Below are 21,953 nucleotides of genomic sequence, written 5' to 3' on the forward strand. Positions count from 1 at the left end.
AATTGATATTTCTTTTAGTGCAACTTTACAGCTATCTATGATTTCGGATTACACAAAGCATCAACACGAAAAGTAAGTTATGATGTTTTACACTTAATCTGTTACAACTGAAGCACATCTGACTATTACACTGAGAGCTGCACATTCATTTAAGATTGGGGCTGGCAAACCCCGCAGATAAAATAAAAAAATGACCTTTGTAGAAATTCACCATGTAAATTCAAGACCCCAAATCACTAAGAAAGTAAGTTACACCATACAAATATCATTTATGATGCATACAGAATGTAGAAAACTCAAATGATGAACAATTTGTTAGTTTGTTACACGTTTGTAAATATGGTTTCACAAATTACTTTTTATTACTCCACTAGATTTAGTCATCTTGTTGAGATGACACTGTTCACATTTCTTTGTTTGTTGGTCTGTGTTCAGTTTTAGGTGAAGACAAACCGATGTAAGTTCATGCTATTCCACACATGGGAAAACGTGTGTGATGAACGCAGGCCTTTCATTTAAGAGGCTTTTTAAATATATGACTGAACTTTCTCTTTTTGGCAAACCAGTATTTCATATTATATTATATTATACTTAATATTATATTAAGTTGTTTAACGTCCGCAGAATAGTTTATTTCAACAACCCTGCTTAACATTAAAGATTATAGTTTTTCAATTGTTATCACCATCTTCTTTGACTCAAATAAAGTTACTATGTGCTAAAAATCTTTGTATTTTTTTTTTTTTGCTCTTCTGTCAGATTTGTTAGAGGAACTATGCCACACTGTTGTAATGCAAACACATTAAGAACTATAACGTTACATGTCCTTGTAAAGACTATAGATAGCATTCAAACATAATTGTTATACAGGAATTATGTTTGTACAAAAGTAAATTCAAGGTCAATTTATTACGAAAGTGTGTAAGGCATATAGGAAAAGAGACAATTAGCCATAAAGAATACAGAATTCCTCTCTCCTGGTCTATTGTGAAAGTTTATGTCGATACAGTGTGTAAAAGGATATTTTTCCACTAAACGATGACCCACTTTACATTTAGTTTCTTTGTTTTGTACAGTTTGCAAAGACTACTCTCTGAGCGTGGTCAAACATGTTCATAGGAATAATGAAAACATGAACAAATGCAGCATTTTGAGAATTAAATGTCAGTCCTTCTACATGACACTGGTTGAGACTAAACAAATGACATTTCTTTTAGGACATCTTTCTGGTCTATCTACGTTGTGGGATCGCAAGACACAACGACCCAACATGAAAAGTGAGTTATGCCCTTTTTCTGTTACCTATTCAACCATTACACTTCAAACTTTTAGAACTATTACACTTAAAACTCTGCATTTCACTGCACAGTCATAGATACACAGTTTCTTTTGTCTATGTCTCTAAACAACTGTTAAGTAAATTAATTACAGTTGATAAGTAGTAATTTTAAGTGAAAGGTTAGATGATTCATGCCTTTTTTTTTTTTTATTCTGTCCACACCAATACTTTGACACCAGTGTTTTAGGCATCTGTCTTCTAGGTTTGATCCAGAAAACAGAACTTGTGTTTTATGTCTCAACATTTTGTTCTCCTTTTTAATGAAAACATGCAGTTTTTGTTCTCAACAGCAGAATACCAAAATGTTTTAGCATATTGTAAATTTCAATAGTTAGCTAGCAAATGCATGTGAACTGTTTATTACTGTGATCATTTTATATGTGAAACAAGCTCAGTCACATCAGAGTTGAATTGGAACAGTTATTGTCCTGCATGTTTAACAGTGTTCTCACAAGGCACAACGTTTTCAGTGTAGTGTGTTTCATTGTTCCAAAGTTCCAATGTTTCAAAGTTTCATTGTAGCATGTAACAGTTTGGAGACATTTGGGGGATTTCATTTTATTGTATTTTCATGCTACTTTGATTTTTTTTGTACTTTTACTGAAACAAACTGTTTTAGAAACTGTTAACCGTGTGATTGCACAGTTTTGTGTGTGTGTGTGTGTGTGTGTGTGTGTGTCTGTTTTCCTTACACTTTGCAAAGCAACTTTGAAAAACAACTGTTTCCTCTAATCTGCTGTAATTTTAGTGAGCTCAAGGTGTTCTCGGCTTCTCTTTGTTCAAATAAGACAATGCTCCCATGAATTTTGGGGTGGTATGTGGATATAGAATGCAGCACAAGGAACTCTTAAATATTTATTTTAATAAAACATCTATGTAGTGTTTTTAAAAACACCGTAAAACAAAGGTATGAAGACATCTGTCTATCAGAGACCTTCACAAACTATGGTGTAAAACAAAAGATTTACCAGCAAATTACTTTTATCACTATTGTTTGAAGAAAAAAAAGAAAAAAAACGTGTTAATCTCCCTAAGTGTGGTGTTTTATGACTACTGAAGGTGTCACATCCTTAGAGCATTACATCCTTGGATGTTTGACACCTACAGCCCAGCCTCCTGAATTTGGTATTTAAATAAGATTTAGGATAGTAATTAAATAAATAAAACAAACATTCTACAACTCTAGTGTTACAATGGCTACTCCAAAAACTCATGAAACATCTAGAGAGATGTGTGTAACACCGACAAGAACAGCAACAGCTGAACAGGACTGACCAGTTAACAAGCTTAAACAGATGAAGACCTTCACTATCTACGCCAGAAAATTAGTTTGACAGAGTTTCTCCATGAAGATGAAGATTTTGTGAAACAGGACTTTCTGATGTCTGATGATCATGTAGGAAGATTTGTGTTTGAAAAGGGGTCACACACACAGTCAAACTCTATGCTATGGAACCTTACAAAGATTATACATCGAATGTGCTTATCTGCTTTCGACTGCCATAGACTTGGCATTTTTCTACACCCCAAAAAATTGGAGATTTTATTGGTATTGGTGGGGGGGGAAAAAATGGTACTTTTTCAACTGGGGTGGCACTACACCCGATGTGTGGTACGTGTCAAAGCAGCGATGAGTCTCACTCTGGAATAGGTCAGTCACGCTCATACTCATCAGAATGCTGCAAAACGAGTCTATATTTTCAGTGGAGCGACATACACACCATTTTCACAACAATAGACTAAGCTGTTAAAGTTGAGTTTCACTTATTTTGAGCATTGCTAAAAAATCAATTAGTATTTAATCATGGTGATGGGTGTGAATATGCATTGAATAGGACCGTGTTACAGCAAACCTGAAGATTTTGTTCACTGTATTCTATTTGTACATTGATATTGTATTGTATTGAGCTGCATCTGTTTCTGTTACTTGTCCCCATCTCTGTGTTCCTTGCTATATGTTTAAGTGTTTTTGTTTAATAAAACTGTGATTGGATCCAATTTCCCTTGCTTCTAAGCATCTCTATGATACAGACATGATAATGTTTTATTCAGATTGTGGAATACTGTTTAAAAGTGTTTGTATATTTTTGAAAAACATTTAAATTATTATCGATCTGTGCTATACAACATTGAGTTTTATTTTAACTCAAGACAAATTAATATGACAATGTCACCTAAAAGTCTTTAACTGAACCATCATAACATAACTTCATTTTAACATTATCATAGAAGTTAACAAAGTCTGCACAGAATGAAATTCCACCCTAATATCTAAATGCATGTTATGGATCTTTTTGTGAACAATTCACCAGAGCATATGTTTGTTTTTGTTTTTTTCACGTCCTAAAGAATCAGGGTCGCAAGTTGTGTAATAGCTACTTTTTTTTAATATGAGCTCAGATGGTCACAAAAGAATAACAAGTTAAGTGACTCAACCTTTTATTTCATGCACATACAATATTGAATATATATTCATACATTGAAGTAGTAAAGAAAATGATAAAAATGGCATTACATACAAACAATAAAATAATAATACTAGTGCCACGCATCACATCCAGAACATTTTTGAGGATTACACAGGTTGTTTGCTGTAATGCCATTTTTATCATTTTCTTTACTACTTCAATGTATGAATATATATTCAATATTGTATGTGCATGAAATAAAAGGTTGAGTCACTTAACTTGTTATTCTTTTGTGACCATCTGAGCTCATATTAAAAAAAAGTAGCTATTACACAACTTGCGACCCTGATTCTTTAGGACGTGAAAAAAACAAAAACAAACATATGCTCTGGTGAATTGTTCACAAAAAGATCCATAACATGCATTTAGATATTAGGGTGGAATTTCATTCTGTGCAGACTTTGTTAACTTCTATGATAATGTTAAAATGAAGTTATGTTATGATGGTTCAGTTAAAGACTTTTAGGTGACATTGTCATATTAATTTGTCTTGAGTTAAAATAAAACTCAATGTTGTATAGCACAGATCGATAATAATTTAAATGTTTTTCAAAAATATACAAACACTTTTAAACAGTATTCCACAATCTGAATAAAACATTATCATGTCTGTATCATAGAGATGCTTAGAAGCAAGGGAAATTGGATCCAATCACAGTTTTATTAAACAAAAACACTTAAACATATAGCAAGGAACACAGAGATGGGGACAAGTAACAGAAACAGATGCAGCTCAATACAATACAATATCAATGTACAAATAGAATACAGTGAACAAAATCTTCAGGTTTGCTGTAACACGGTCCTATTCAATGCATATTCACACCCATCACCATGATTAAATACTAATTGATTTTTTAGCAATGCTCAAAATAAGTGAAACTCAACTTTAACAGCTTAGTCTATTGTTGTGAAAATGGTGTGTATGTCGCTCCACTGAAAATATAGACTCGTTTTGCAGCATTCTGATGAGTATGAGCGTGACTGACCTATTCCAGAGTGAGACTCATCGCTGCTTTGACACGTACCACACATCGGGTGTAGTGCCACCCCAGTTGAAAAAGTACCATTTTTTCCCCCCCCACCAATACCAATAAAATCTCCAATTTTTTGGGGTGTAGAAAAATGCCAAGTCTATGGCAGTCGAAAGCAGATAAGCACATTCGATGTATAATCTTTGTAAGGTTCCATAGCATAGAGTTTGACTGTGTGTGTGACCCCTTTTCAAACACAAATCTTCCTACATGATCATCAGACATCAGAAAGTCCTGTTTCACAAAATCTTCATCTTCATGGAGAAACTCTGTCAAACTAATTTTCTGGCGTAGATAGTGAAGGTCTTCATCTGTTTAAGCTTGTTAACTGGTCAGTCCTGTTCAGCTGTTGCTGTTCTTGTCGGTGTTACACACATCTCTCTAGATGTTTCATGAGTTTTTGGAGTAGCCATTGTAACACTAGAGTTGTAGAATGTTTGTTTTATTTATTTAATTACTATCCTAAATCTTATTTAAATACCAAATTCAGGAGGCTGGGCTGTAGGTGTCAAACATCCAAGGATGTAATGCTCTAAGGATGTGACACCTTCAGTAGTCATAAAACACCACACTTAGGGAGATTAACACGTTTTTTTTCTTTTTTTTCTTCAAACAATAGTGATAAAAGTAATTTGCTGGTAAATCTTTTGTTTTACACCATAGTTTGTGAAGGTCTCTGATAGACAGATGTCTTCATACCTTTGTTTTACGGTGTTTTTAAAAACACTACATAGATGTTTTATTAAAATAAATATTTAAGAGTTCCTTGTGCTGCATTCTATATCCACATACCACCCCAAAATTCATGGGAGCATTGTCTTATTTGAACAAAGAGAAGCCGAGAACACCTTGAGCTCACTAAAATTACAGCAGATTAGAGGAAACAGTTGTTTTTCAAAGTTGCTTTGCAAAGTGTAAGGAAAACAGACACACACACACACACACACACACACACACACACAAAACTGTGCAATCACACGGTTAACAGTTTCTAAAACAGTTTGTTTCAGTAAAAGTACAAACAAAATCAAAGTAGCATGAAAATACAATAAAATGAAATCCCCCAAATGTCTCCAAACTGTTACATGCTACAATGAAACTTTGAAACATTGGAACTTTGGAACAATGAAACACACTACACTGAAAACGTTGTGCCTTGTGAGAACACTGTTAAACATGCAGGACAATAACTGTTCCAATTCAACTCTGATGTGACTGAGCTTGTTTCACATATAAAATGATCACAGTAATAAACAGTTCACATGCATTTGCTAGCTAACTATTGAAATTTACAATATGCTAAAACATTTTGGTATTCTGCTGTTGAGAACAAAAACTGCATGTTTTCATTAAAAAGGAGAACAAAATGTTGAGACATAAAACACAAGTTCTGTTTTCTGGATCAAACCTAGAAGACAGATGCCTAAAACACTGGTGTCAAAGTATTGGTGTGGACAGAATAAAAAAAAAAAAAGGCATGAATCATCTAACCTTTCACTTAAAATTACTACTTATCAACTGTAATTAATTTACTTAACAGTTGTTTAGAGACATAGACAAAAGAAACTGTGTATCTATGACTGTGCAGTGAAATGCAGAGTTTTAAGTGTAATAGTTCTAAAAGTTTGAAGTGTAATGGTTGAATAGGTAACAGAAAAAGGGCATAACTCACTTTTCATGTTGGGTCGTTGTGTCTTGCGATCCCACAACGTAGATAGACCAGAAAGATGTCCTAAAAGAAATGTCATTTGTTTAGTCTCAACCAGTGTCATGTAGAAGGACTGACATTTAATTCTCAAAATGCTGCATTTGTTCATGTTTTCATTATTCCTATGAACATGTTTGACCACGCTCTGAGAGTAGTCTTTGCAAACTGTACAAAACAAAGAAACTAAATGTAAAGTGGGTCATCGTTTAGTGGAAAAATATCCTTTTACACACTGTATCGACATAAACTTTCACAATAGACCAGGAGAGAGGAATTCTGTATTCTTTATGGCTAATTGTCTCTTTTCCTATATGCCTTACACACTTTCGTAATAAATTGACCTTGAATTTACTTTTGTACAAACATAATTCCTGTATAACAATTATGTTTGAATGCTATCTATAGTCTTTACAAGGACATGTAACGTTATAGTTCTTAATGTGTTTGCATTACAACAGTGTGGCATAGTTCCTCTAACAAATCTGACAGAAGAGCAAAAAAAAAAAAAATACAAAGATTTTTAGCACATAGTAACTTTATTTGAGTCAAAGAAGATGGTGATAACAATTGAAAAACTATAATCTTTAATGTTAAGCAGGGTTGTTGAAATAAACTATTCTGCGGACGTTAAACAACTTAATATAATATTAAGTATAATATAATATAATATGAAATACTGGTTTGCCAAAAAGAGAAAGTTCAGTCATATATTTAAAAAGCCTCTTAAATGAAAGGCCTGCGTTCATCACACACGTTTTCCCATGTGTGGAATAGCATGAACTTACATCGGTTTGTCTTCACCTAAAACTGAACACAGACCAACAAACAAAGAAATGTGAACAGTGTCATCTCAACAAGATGACTAAATCTAGTGGAGTAATAAAAAGTAATTTGTGAAACCATATTTACAAACGTGTAACAAACTAACAAATTGTTCATCATTTGAGTTTTCTACATTCTGTATGCATCATAAATGATATTTGTATGGCGTAACTTACTTTCTTAGTGATTTGGGGTCTTGAATTTACATGGTGAATTTCTACAAAGGTCATTTTTTTATTTTATCTGCGGGGTTTGCCAGCCCCAATCTTAAATGAATGTGCAGCTCTCAGTGTAATAGTCAGATGTGCTTCAGTTGTAACAGATTAAGTGTAAAACATCATAACTTACTTTTCGTGTTGATGCTTTGTGTAATCCGAAATCATAGATAGCTGTAAAGTTGCACTAAAAGAAATATCAATTTAGTCAAACACTCTCAAGCAGAAAGACTTTCACTTTAATTCTTAATTTGCATTTATTCCTATAAACACTGAATGTTGACAGTTCACAAAGATGATTCCAACAAACACAATAGTGCGTCTGAATAAAGTGACTAACACTAGTGGAGTGATAAAAACATCACTTACAAAACAAAATTTACAAACTTTCACAATTGCTCTCAAATGGATTTTGTGTATTTATTATAAATGTTACTTTTCAATGTATGCTGAGTCCTCTTTTCTTACTGATTTGGTCTTTTGAATTTTACAGGTGTTTCGGACACACATACAGTAACTCCTGTATAAAGATTATGTTCGTAAGTTATTCACGAGTGTGAAACTTTGCATCACAGCGGTGTGACATACCCCTGACAAAATATGTTGGCGTGTAAAAATACACACAAAGAGTTTAGCACTACTATTCACACACACATACACACACACACACACACATACACAAACACACACACACACACACACACACACACACACAAATATCTAACTATATATTATGTCGCTTTAATAGAACCATAGAACCTTGATATCACTTGTTTTTGGGGGTCATAGAAGATGGTAATAGTAAAAACATCCTAAGCTCATCTCTTTAATTTGTGCTGGATATTGAAGTGCTAGGGACTTCCATGATATTTTCTAGCATGAAGCTTTGTCTGGATCACTTAACACAAAGTTTTGTGTTCTGGCCACACAAAGATTTACCCTAAGATTAGATTTCTTGAGTATTGCATGTTTGCACTGTACACTGAAACATGGAATCAACATGTATCCCTTGTGGTTGTTACACACCTCAGGTATAATTTGAAATGTAGGTTTGTCAAAAGAACAAAAAAGGTTCAGTCATACATTTAAAAAGTTTTCTTAGTGAAAATTGTGTTTTACTCATGTGAGGACACGGTTCGGCTACAGTTCTAATAAAAGATGCTGGTCACCAGTCTGTTTTAAAAAATAAAATAAAGTAAAAGTTTTTATTTAAAGACAAGAGACAACTTTCATTGCTTTTTGTGGCAAACAAATGTATAAATGTTTGAATGTTTAAAACCCCTATGCTTCTTATTTTACTCAGAATTTTGAAGTAAAAAATCTGTAAGTTGTTTTGCAACACACACACACACACACACACACACACACACACACACACACACACACACACACACACACACGTCTGGTGCACTATCTTTGTGAGGACTCTCCATAGACGTAATGGTTTTTATACTGTACAAACTGTACATTCTATCCCCTTACACTGCCCCTGCCCCTAAACCTACCCATCACAGGAGACATTCTGCATTTTTACATTTTCAAAAAAACTAATTCTGTATGATTTATAAGCTTTTGTACCCATGGGGACCTCAATTTAGGTCCCCACGGTGACACGAGTCCCCATGAGTCTGTGTGCATTCAGGTTTAAGTCCCCACCGGTGTAGAAAAACATGTCCACACACACACACACACTATGGGTTGGGTTAAAAACTAAAACATTTTCTGTAAAAAAAAAATACTACAATAACAAAAGTAACAAACAAATTTATATACACTAAAAATATGTTTTTGTGTGCGAGTCCAGAGAATCACCAGAAACCTTTTGATGAAGTGTCATTCTTTAAACATCTAGCCTAAGCAACTGTCGTAAAACCATTAACAAACCCATTTAGGATGCACTCTTCCCCCGCCAGTTCCACTCGTAAACACCTTCAACTGTGAGTTAGATAAATGTTTTGATTCTTTGTCTTTTTAACACTGATCCTATTGGCGTCAGGAAATAGATACAGATGTTCTAGAAAAAAACAACAACACCTTTTCTTATTGAGAAGAATATAGTATGGGGTGTGTGGGTATAGGACTCTTTGGCTTGATGAATGTGTCTGATTCTTTGTCTTAGGCATTAACATAAACCTATAGTTCAGGTACTACTGATCCTACTGAGGTGCTCTCACACACACACACACACACACACACACACACACACACACACACACACACACACACACACACACACACACACACACACACACAGTTGTTCTTAAAACATCTCCAGACATATTATTTTAATGAATATAACCAGTGTGGTGTAGGTGTAATGATAATCCTGAATGTCTTGACTCAAATATTTTGACTCAGTTAACATATAGGCTACCCTATTGATCAAACAGCAAAGATTTTGACACTCAGGGTGTCAACATTGCGTAATACTTGCTTGGGTGAATTTCACCCCCAACAATCAAAGGAAAATACAATCAGCAACAGTTTACCCCCCAACAGACTGGAAGGAGCCAGATACCCAGGATTCAACAAATGACCAGCCAGCTTGGCACTGTAAATCAGAGACCCTGTTTTTGACACACGGATTCCCTGTCAATCATGAGTGACAAGGGGTCATAAATCAATCAAATATTAACCCAAAAGTGACACATGGTATATGTTAATACTACTGGCGGTGAGAAAACAGAGTTTTAAAATTATTAATGATCCGAATCATGTTCTCTACAGTGAGTATGAGTTGATGCCCTCAGGCAGAAGGTACAGGGTACCGACCTGTAAACTGAATAGGTTTAAATTTTCCTTTGTGCCACTCTCTATTAAAATATTGAATAAAAACAAATAGGGTGTGTGCAAGCTGTAATTAGGTATAGAGGCTAGTGATTACAGTATGCGTTAGCAGAAGGTGCTAGGAAGGTGGGATGTGTTCATGTTTTTTTTTAAGGTGATAATTATGTGTAGTAATTCATGTTATGTGTAGTAAATCATGTTATGTGTTATGTATGTTGTGCTGCATCTGTTGTCCCGAATGCCCAAGATGAATTTCTCCAGCCTTCAGTTCTCTCAAGCTCAAATTGACGTTCTTAGGGCAATAGAGAAGAAGGCGGATTCATTTGAATCTCAATTGCAGCAACTGTCCTCACTGTGCACTAACTCTGAAGTGAACGATCTTGCCTTAAAAATTGATTCCCTTGATAATCAGAGTCGCAGAAATAATCTGATAATTGATGGCTTAACCCAGGATAACGCATTTGAATCGTGGCCAGACTCTGAGAAGAAGGTGAGGGAATTTTTTAATGACAAGCTTAAAATTGATCCGAAATGTATTGAAATTGAAAGAGCTCATCGTATTGGAAACTTGAAACAGCAAATAACCACAAAACCAAGACCAATTGTTGTAAAATTTCTACGCTACAAGGACAAAGAACTTATTCTCACAAAGGCGAAAGCTCATCTCAAAAACACTGGTGTCTATGTTAATGAAGATTTTTCTGATCGCATTATGAAGAAGAGGGCCGAACTGTTTCCAGCTATGAAGGAGGCCAGAGAGAGGGGAAACTTTGCTGTTATTAGCTATGATCGGCTCATAGTTAAACCCCGTCAATAACATCAGATGGCAACTACCAGTGAAGTTCAAATAATTCCTCCTATGTACATGCATGACGATTTATTTTGATCTAGTCCACATGCATGATGATTTCTCCTGATCCAGACCGAAACAATATTCTCCAACTACAACAGAATTATTTTGGCACCTCTGAATACTATTGTGAAAGTACTTTTAAAACTTTGATAAATTCTCTTAGTACTGGAAATGATCTTTCTTTCCTTCATATTAATGTTCGTAGTTTGTCTAAAAACTTTGAGGGTTTATCCACTTGCCTTGAAAATTTAAATTATACCTTTAATGTGATAGGGCTTACTGAAACATGGCTGACTGACAAAATAGCTGGGAATTTTCATTTAGAAGATTACAAACATATTTTTAGATGTAGAGAGGGAAGGGTGGGTGGAGGGGTTTCTCTGTTTATCAATTCTAGTCTACATTATAAAGAAAGATGTGACTTTGAAAAGCTTTTTAATTCTTCTTCGGAAGTAGTAGCAGTAGAAACTAAATTAGCAATAATTTTATGTATCTATAGACCACCTAATTGTGACCTCTCTGCATTTATTACAGACATCTCAAATGTACTGGATATCATTTCTAATGAAAGGAAAAATTGTTACATAATGGGTGACTTTAACATTAATATTGAAAATAGCCAGGGAAATATGTTAATTAAAGAATTTACTGATACTATGTATTCTTATAGCTTTAATCCTATGATTTCAGTTCCCACCAGAGTGACTAATACCTCAGCAACTCGTATAGATAATATTTTTACTAATGTGTATAATAAGACTATGAAATCCGGTGTCTTGTGCATTGATGTGGCTGATCACTGTCCCATATTTTTGATCACTGTTGATGAGACGGAAAATTGCCCCCCTTTACAAAACGTTAAATATAGACGAATTTTTTGTGATAGAAATTTGATAAATTTCAGACACGCTGTAAGGCAAATATCATGGAGTGAAATCTATCAAAAAGTAGATACTCAGAAGGCCTTTTCATTGTTTATAAAAATTTTTACTCAGGTTTACAACTCATGTTTTCCACTCCAATCAGTGCCTCTGAAGCGCAAATTGTCCAAACCGTGGATAACTCTAGTTATCATAAAGTCCCTGAAAATCAAAAATAAATTATATAAAAAATACATTCTTTGTCCTACTCCATTTCATCTGTTGCAATTCAAAAAATACAGAAACAGATTAAATCATGTCATAAGAGGAGCAAAAACCCATTATTATAATAGGAAATTAGTCGAAAATGAAAATAATGCATCTTCTTTGTGGAGAACCATTAATTGTATTCTTAATAAAACACATTCTAAAAAGCAGTTACCAAATGAATTTAAGATTGACGATTCTATTGTTTCAGATCCGCAACAAATTGCCAAAAGATTTAATGCCTTTTTTTCTGATGTAGGTCCAACGTTAGCTTCTAAAATTCCACCTAGTCATTTTGGACCACTAGAATACATGAATTTTCCAGTGTCTGAGGATTTTAACTTTACTTTTGTTACCGAGGATGAGATCAGAGATATAATTATTAATTTAAAAGACTGTTCACCCGGACATGATATGATTGACAGTAAAATATTAAAAGCAATTTATCCTGATATCATTAAACCATTACTTTATATTTATAATCTTTCCCTAGACCAAGGAATTGTACCTGTAGAGTTGAAAATAGCAAAAATTACACCAGTTTATAAAGAAGATGACCATGCTATTTTTAACAATTATAGACCAATTTCTGTGTTACCAGCCCTGTCCAAAGTTCTTGAAAAACTTGTTTACACAAGATTAATTAAACATCTGGACAAAAATAATATTTTATATGCACACCAGTATGGTTTTAGGAAACAACATTCCACTTACATGGCACTCGTCCATTTTTTGACTGAGATATATAAAGCAAAAGATAGAAATGAAAAAACTATAGGTATTTTTCTGGATCTTTCAAAAGCATTTGATACCGTTGACCATTCCATCCTGTTAAAAAAACTTTCACATTATGGTATACAAAACAAGTCACTACTCTGGTTCACCAGTTATCTTTCAGACCGATATCAATCTGTTAACTATAATGGGACAGAATCCCCTTTCCTTCCCCTTCAGTGCGGCTTACCACAGGGTTCCATCTTGGGTCCTTTGTTATTTCTATTATATGTTAATGACCTCCCTAATGTCTCAGATAAACTTTCTAAAATTTTATTTGCAGATGATACAAGTGTATTTTATTCTCATAAAAATTCCAGAAATTTTAATAAAAGTAGTTAATGAAGAACTTGACAAGTTATCTACTTGGTTCAAGTCCAACAAATTGTCACTTAACATAAAAAAAACAAGTTATATATTGTTTGGTATTAAGTCTGGCACATTTAAATTTTCAATGAAAATTCAAATTGATAATATCTCCATTAACAATGTTAGATCTGCTCGTTTCCTCGGTGTTATACTAGATGACTCTTTATCTTGGAAACCTCAAATTAGTGCCATAAGTACAAAAATAGCCAAAGTGGTCGGTATATTAGGAAAAATCCGGCACTTGATTAACAAAAAAGTTGCAATTATGTTGTATTATTCAATGTTGTATCCATATATCAATTACTGTAATGTTGCCTGGGCTAGTACCCACCCAACTAAACTAGAATCTATTTTTCGACTTCAGAAGCGAGCTTTAAGAATAATATTTTGTGTAAATCGTAGACACTCCTCCCAATCACTGTTTGCTCAGGCAAGTATTCTTAGTGTTTACCAAGTGAATCAGCTTCAAATTGCTTTATTCGTTTATAGCTCTATAAAAAAGTTATTTCCCCAGCATTTTTGTAATATTTTTATTTTTAATAATGAATTTCATCAGTATCCGACTCGTAGTAGTCGTCTTATTAGGCCTCCCTACTCTTGTACGACTCAAACACAGTTTAGTATATTATACAGAGGGTCAAAGGTATGGAATAGTCTCCCCCCATCATTTGTTGAGGTTTCTAAAGAACAGTTTAAACAGAGAGTAAAATTATTGTTACTAAGTTGTTTGAATTTTCCATATGGGTTTGTGCTTTAAATCCAATTTTAAATTGTATTACAATATGTTTTTAATTTGTTAAATATAATTGTTTCTATGGAGATTGCCACTAATTAAGCCCCTTGAGGGTTTTTCGGCAATTGTCCATCACATTCTTTTTGTGAAATGTATAACACTGTTTTTTTTTTTTCTTGTTTTTGTTTTTGTTTGTTTGTTTGGTTTTTTTAATGTTTTTGATGTGAAAATGAAATAAAAGAAAAAAAGAAAAAGAGACAATAAAGGCTAATCAAATCAAGATCCTTCATAGTTTCTGTCGATCTTCACACTGATTCTCATCTGAAAGGTTTCATCAGCATTTGGTCTGATTCCAGAAGATGTTTGATCCTCAAGATTAATTCTGTTCAATCTAATGTTCATCTGAACATCTCTGGGGTAGAAACCAGTGGCCAGACAGCTCAGAACCAGCTTACTTTCATCATCAGGAGATTTCCTTGCGGAGACATGAACATCTGGAGAACCTGGAGAAGAAAGAAGAATAAAAATCATGATGAAACTGATTCTGTGTGGTGAAAAAAATTACATTCTTAATTTTATCAATAAAATTCATCATTATAAATTCATCTTTTGTGTTCTACATAAGGGAAACAACAAGGGTATATTTATAATTCTCTGTTTAAGTTTTAACATTAACTGATAAACATCAACTCCTGTCGACCAGATGAACATGATCTGCTGCATCAAGAACATTTCCTTAAGGATCTTAAACTCATATAGACAAACACACACACATATATACATACACACACACACACACACACACAGTTAATTAAACTGATCTGATCAGAACTTACTCTTATTTGTGTTGTGAAATGTGGAGATCCAGTCATTGCAGGTCTTGAGGAAATACTGCAGGAACTGGTTGCGTCCAGTTTGACGATCCCATTTCTCTTTGGTTTCTTTGGCTTTGGGGTTTTTATCAATCCACTGCATAGAGTCATAATTAAAGGATATAAGATCTTCTCCATCAAATCCATATTCATCAAAGACAGTCAGATTCACTGATCCATCAGGAAGTTTCTCCAGTTCACAGCCAATTATTCTCTGAAGAACATGATCTACAATCACAGAACAACACTCATGAGAAACTCACAGTAAATATAATGTCTGATAATTAATAAGAGTAAAGCATGAATCTCACCAGAACACTGTGAGTCTGTGCAGTTTGACAGAGTCCTGATCTGATGTATGAACCAGTCTCTAGACTCAGGAGGATCTTCAGGAGCTTCAGTCCAGTCTTTATCAGTCATAATCCAGACTCGTTCTTCATTACTGAAGTGTTTGATCCGTCTGTCATCATAAACACACACAGCACTGAACTCTGGGAATGAGTCTGATCTGGTCAGGACTGTAAACTTGTAGTGGAGGAAGTGTTTCTCTGAGGAACATACAGTATAAAAAAACAAGCTATGAAAACATTGACAAATGGTGGATAAAACTAACTTAAAACCTGAAAACATACTAAACTATAAAGTATACTGTAAAACTGTATTTTATTTTACATTATATTTTAAACTACTACTCATAGTATAAAGTAGTAGAAGGAAATCCAAGGCACTCTTCTTTGGAAAATTATAAAAAGCCTTTATTAAACTGGCTATTTCATGGTAGAAAATTTAAAAGACATTGGGAAAAAACCAACCCACGCGTAGCGGCACAAACTGTTGAAAGCAGATAGTTTCCATCCAAATTGGCTAAAAAACAATATACCTTTTGGCCAGTTCCAACGTCTTAGACGAATTTGTGATACCGATAATGAATATGAAGTGCAAGCTAAAATCCTGTCCAACCGATTTTTAGAAAGGGGCTATCACACTGAAATTGTACAAAATGCTTATAAGAAAGCCCAGTGTATTTCTAGACCAGAGCTATTCCAGAAGAAGACAAAACGATCCAGTTTACAGAATCAGGTCTATTTTGTGACAGAATCTAGCTCTTTAGCCAATCCCATAAAAAGGATTATACACTCAAATTGGAATCTTATTAAGAGTGATCCTGTTCTTAGAGAAGTGTTTTCTGCATCTCCCAAAATTAGTTTCAAGAGGGCTCCAACTCTACGAGATAGGCTAGTATCTAGTCATCTTCCTGCCAAAAAACAGACCACTTGGCTTAACAGACCATTAAAAGGGACTTACAAATGTGGGTCTTGTAACCATTGTTCTAATATTAAAGAATGTAAAGGATTCTGTAATTTCAAGACAGATAAGAGGTACAACATAAAGACATTCATTAATTGCAACACCACTTTTGTAGTATACAGGTTATCATGCAAATGTGGATGCTTTTATGTAGGCCGGACCAAGAGACGTCTCAAAGACAGAGTATCGGAGCATAAAAATGCCATTAGAAAAGCTAATTTAGATTACCCTATGGCAAAACATTTTCAAAATGTGCACAATAGTAATCCAGAAGGCCTAATGGTTGAGGGTTTAGAAACGATCAAAAAGAGCATTCGGGGTGGTGACCGATTAAAATTACTACTACAGAGAGAAACTTTCTATATATATGAGTTACAGGCCACAGTATACCCTGGTTTGAATGAAGAAATAGATTTCAGCCCCTTTTTGTGATATGCCTTTTGTGTATAGGTCTTTTTTTTTTTTGTTTTTTTTTTTCATATGTGTGTGTATGTATATGTAGGTGTACATATGTGTATGTATTTATTATTATTTTTATTTATATATATATATATATTTTTTTTATTATATATATATATTTTTTTCATATGTGTGTGTATGTATATGTAGGTGTACATATGTGTATGTATTTATTATTATTTTTATTTATATATATATATATATATATATATATATATATATATATATATATTATTTTTTTATTATATATATATTTTTTTTTATTATTATTATTTTTTTTTCATATGTGTGTGTATGTATATGTAGGTGTACATATGTGTATGTATTTATTATTATTTTTATTTATATATATATTTTTTTTTATTATATTTTATTTTATTTCTATTTGTGGACATTCTCTGTATGTGCATGTAATTTGTCATTCAGGTGTTTCTAATTAGCATCTATGAAAGAGTAAATTGTTTGATTGGAAAACATACCCTGAAGAAGGCTGTTTGTGCCGCTACGCGTGGGTTGGTTTTTTCCCAATGTCTTTTAAATTTTCTACCATGAAATAGCCAGTTTAATAAAGGCTTTTTATAATTTTCCAAAGAAGAGTGCCTTGGATTTCCTTCTACTACTTTCTACTGAATTCCCGACCCCAAAGAGCACCTTCAAAATACCCTTTTTTTAACTCCTTGAGCACCCTGGACATTTTTTCTCTTACTACTCATAGTATGTTTGTAAGTGACTGTAATTTGTAAGTCGTATCTAGTCTACTGAAACTAATAAACCGTGTTCTTACCTTGCAGCCCATCGCTAAATAAAGAGAGAAACAATACAAAAATAAGCCAAAACATTCTTATGTCTGTACAGAACATTTAAAAAGTAGAGTCAATCAACCATTCTCGTCCATTATATTTCAGACAAGCGTCTTGAACAGATTAAACACTGAAGTGAATGTTTATCTCGTAAAAAAAAAAAAAAAAAAAAAAAAAAGAATGTTTATCTCGTCTCTTCCGGGTTGTATTGAGCGTCAGGTGTATCAGTTCACTGTCGCCCCTCACTGGCTGCTGGAGGAATCACACTTTCGTTTTCACTCCTGACATCACGTGTTGAGGAAAAGTCCAGCCGTAAAAATAATTTTAATTCGTTGTTTAAACAGTACTAACTGTATAAAACTACCTTAAAACACAGTTTTCACAGTTTTAACTGTTAACATATACAACAAAACATTATAATACGGTCCAAACAGGACAATCGATCAATAAGTAAATTAATAAATAAATCTTACTCCATAAAATAGTCCTAATGGATTCTGTGCCATAAGGTCTTCTTAAGTCATTTGACAAATTTATGAGTAGACTGAAATTGAATTAAATTATTATTGAAATTTGCACAAATTGTAAAAAAAAAACAAAAAAAAAACATCCACACAGAACTGGTCACGCCTCTTCTCGAGTCTCATCCAATCAGAGTCGACCTCGTCAGGCGGGCCTCCGTCATGTGACACAAATGCAAACGAGTGATACATTTCTGTTATTTTCACTTTTTGATTTAGTTTTATCATCACTATTGTGTGGATGGTGAAGTTTCTCTAAATATTCCATGTGATTGAAATATAATTAATTTAGGATCATGAATTAAGAGTTTAAAAAGTTGAAAAATAGTCAAAATTTATTTCATGTTGATTTAAAGCACTTAGAAGCAGCGAGTCAGATATTCAGCTTCAGTGTGGATGTGGTCTATAAAAATACAAACACTTTCACCTCACAAATAATCAATACGTTATATGACTTCATTTATAGTTTTTAAACAAATTAAACAATTAAAAAAATATATTTTTTATTTAATAAATGTTGCTGATCGCTGAACTTGTATGGTGTGCCGAAGAATTAGATCCTTCAACTCTTTAACAGTTGAATTGAATGAAATCTAAATGTAAATGAATCAATATCAGTCTCTGCTAAAGACACGTGTGTAAAAGTCATCAGACGATATTTTTACAGTAGTTTATTAAACAGCTTCACCTGAGATTGTCAAATACAGCAAGATTAATATTTCATCTCCAGATAGTCAAAGATGCACAAACACTATTAAAGCTGTGACAGTTAAATGCATGAAGTGAACACACTGAATTACATAGACAGCATTTCTGGGCATCATAGTCTCAAAACCTACAGTTATTACATATTATATATTCTTTATTCTATCTAACATGGTTTTCTATATGATCTGAGAGAAATGTCTGATATGAAGATCTTCATAAGCATCATATTTCACCATATCCAGTACATAAACACTCACACTCACACTCATCTTATAACCTAATCATGATGTGTAACCCCCTCTAGTTCTTTCTTTCGACCCTTCCAGAAAGGACCACACGAAGACGTATGCTGAGCTCAATCATCACGTTTACTGAGAACATATGAAATGACATCAAACAGACGTGAAATACAGCTCATCTGGTCACATAACATTCTCCTCAACAGCTTGCATGAAACTTTTTTCACCAGTTTAACAAGCAATAAACCATTTTTATTTTATTTTTTTATAATTAAGAGCTCAGTCTTTTCCCTGAACACAGAAAACGTAATATCATACAAACATTGCATCTCAGAACATTTGGCCAGAGAGAGATTTTCCACCTACCATTCTCTTCAACAGCTTGCATGAAACTGAGGAGAAAATGGCCGACTTCATAGTTTACCCTAATCGCCTGTAGGTGTCCCCATAACCCTTTCTTTCAGATGCACTTAATACATTGTATTCAATTAATATTTTAGAATTGTTTTATAACATTAACAAACATTTTTGGCACAATTCATAATCAATGTATTATGAATGTTACAGATGCATCAGCATAATAAAGTAAATGTTACAAACAATACAATAAAAAAAGACATTACAGTATATTAATAACTCTTACAGTTACAGTAGATTAATAACTCGTACAGTTACAGTATATTAATAACTCTTACAGTTACAGTAGATTAATAAGGCTTTCAGTTACAGTAGATTAATAACTCTTACAGTTACAGTAGATCAATAACTCTTACAGTTACAGTAGATTAATAACTCTTAGTTACAGTAGATTAATAAGGCTTTCAGTTACAGTAGATTAATAACTCTTACAGTTACAGTAGATTAATAACTCGTACAGTTACAGTATCTTAATAACTCTTACAGTTACAGTATATTAATAACTCTTACAGTTACAGTATATTAATAACTCTTACAGTTACAGTATATTAATAACTCTTACAGTTACAGTATATTAATAACTCGTACAGTTACAGTATATTAATAACTCTTACAGTTACAGTAGATTAATAAGGCTTTCAGTTACAGTAGATTAATAACTCTTACAGTTACAGTAGATTAATAACTCTTACAGTTACAGTAGATTAATAACTCTTACAGTTACAGTAGATTAATAACTCTTGCAGTTACAGTAGATTAATAACTCTTACAGTTACAGTAGATTAATAAGGCTTTCAGTTACAGTAGATTAATAACTCGTACAGTTACAGTATATTAATAACTCTTACAGTTACAGTAGATTAATAACTCTTACAGTTACAGTAGATTAATAACTCTTGCAGTTACAGTAGATTAATAACTTACAGTTACAGTAGATTAATAAGGCTTTCAGTTACAGTAGATTAATAACTCTTACAGTTAGAGTAGATTAATAAGGCTTTCAGTTACAGTAGATTAATAACTCGTACAGTTACAGTATATTAATAACTCTTACAGTTACAGTAGATTAATAACTCTTACAGTTACAGTATATTAATAACTCTTACAGTTACAGTAGATTAATAACTCGTACAGTTACAGTATATTAATAACTCTTACAGTTACAGTAGATTAATAAGGCTTACAGTTACAGTAGATTAATAAGGCTTACAGTTACAGTAGATTAATAACTCTAAACAGTTACAGTAGATTAATAACTCTTACAGTTACAGTAGATTAATAACTCTTACAGTTACAGTAGATTAATAACTCTTACAGTTACAGTAGATTAATAACTCTAAACAGTTACAGTATATTAATAACTCTAAACAGTTACAGTAGATTAATAACTCTTACAGTCACAGTAGATTAATAACTCTAACAGTTACAGTAGATTAATAACTCTTACAGTCACAGTAGATTAATAACTCTAACAGTTACAGTAGATTAATAACTCTAAACAGTTACAGTAGAATAACTCTTTCGGAAGAATAAAAACTCTTACAGTAGATAATGTATTGATTCATCAAAGAGAAGAGAGACTCTAGTGAGAAATACAAAATAACAATGATTAAAATAAAGACTCAGTTTTGTTAGATTTATCAACAAACACTATCTAGTAATTAATTGGGTGGGTGGACTAACTGTAGTTAGTGTGTAATGTTGCTGTTTGAGCATAATCAACATCTGCAAAGTTACAACGCTCAAAGTTCAAAGCAAAGGGAGAGATTTGCTTTTAAAGAAATCGCTTTTTAAGGACTACAACAAACGGCTGGTAGAGACTACACCACATTCCTCCCGGGTTATTGACATCACTAAGCCTAAAATTAACATAAACCCCGCCCCCTGGAACACGATTTATAGATTATCATGACAAAATATGCTAATCAATGACACAAAAGCTACATAAATTCATCAAATAACCATTCAGAAATGTTGTCTACATGTTGCCTCTTCTTCTCTTCATCTTTCTGACGGTTTGAACATAAAAGGCTCAAAGTTTTAGAAATTTTCAGTGCATGTCCGTGTGAGTGGAAGCTGTTGAAGCTCCACCCCCTGTGCCGGGAGCAGCAGCTCATTTGCATTTAAAGGGACAGACACAAAAACTATACGTTTTTGCTCACCCTCAAAAATGTACAATTTTAACATGCTATATAAAAATATCTGTGAGGTATTTTGAGCTAAAACTTCACATACACACTCTGGGGACATCAGGACATCTTGTGAAAAGGGCATTATACCAGCCCTTTAACCAGTTTTAACATGTTTAATTTTATTTATTATTTCATAATTATTTAAATACAACTATTAAACTACAAATGTAAAAAGTATTTCTGAAGTATTTTGAAACTCATGCACCCC

The 21,953-nt window shown here is 33.3% G+C and overlaps 1 protein-coding gene across 3 annotated transcripts; it reads right to left on the reverse strand.

The window, feature by feature from the left end:
* Positions 1-10,636: 10,636 nt before the first annotated feature.
* LOC307163732 (patr class I histocompatibility antigen, A-5 alpha chain-like) lies at positions 10,637-17,865 on the reverse strand. 3 transcript variants are annotated; one of them, XR_013822126.1, is made up of 4 exons: positions 15,413-15,778; positions 15,066-15,329; positions 13,856-14,732; positions 10,637-13,811 (listed from the first exon to the last, which is right to left on the reverse strand). XR_013822126.1 is itself a non-coding variant. In XM_079879952.1 (4 exons), the coding sequence occupies exons 1-4, from the start codon at positions 17,726-17,728 to the stop codon at positions 14,506-14,508; spliced, it is 804 nt and encodes a 267-aa protein (XP_079736078.1). In that variant the 5' UTR covers positions 17,729-17,865; the 3' UTR covers positions 10,637-14,505. The 3 variants fall into 3 exon arrangements, 2 of the variants coding, with proteins under 2 accessions (XP_079736078.1, XP_079736077.1); XM_079879952.1 differs by adding an exon at positions 17,653-17,865 and having other exon boundaries at positions 10,637-14,732; positions 15,413-15,649; XM_079879951.1 differs by having other exon boundaries at positions 10,637-14,732.
* Positions 17,866-21,953: the final 4,088 nt, after the last annotated feature.

The sequence above is a fragment of the Squalius cephalus genome (assembly GCF_949319135.1).
Source record: "Squalius cephalus genome assembly, chromosome: 8".
NCBI lineage: Eukaryota > Metazoa > Chordata > Actinopteri > Cypriniformes > Leuciscidae > Squalius > Squalius cephalus.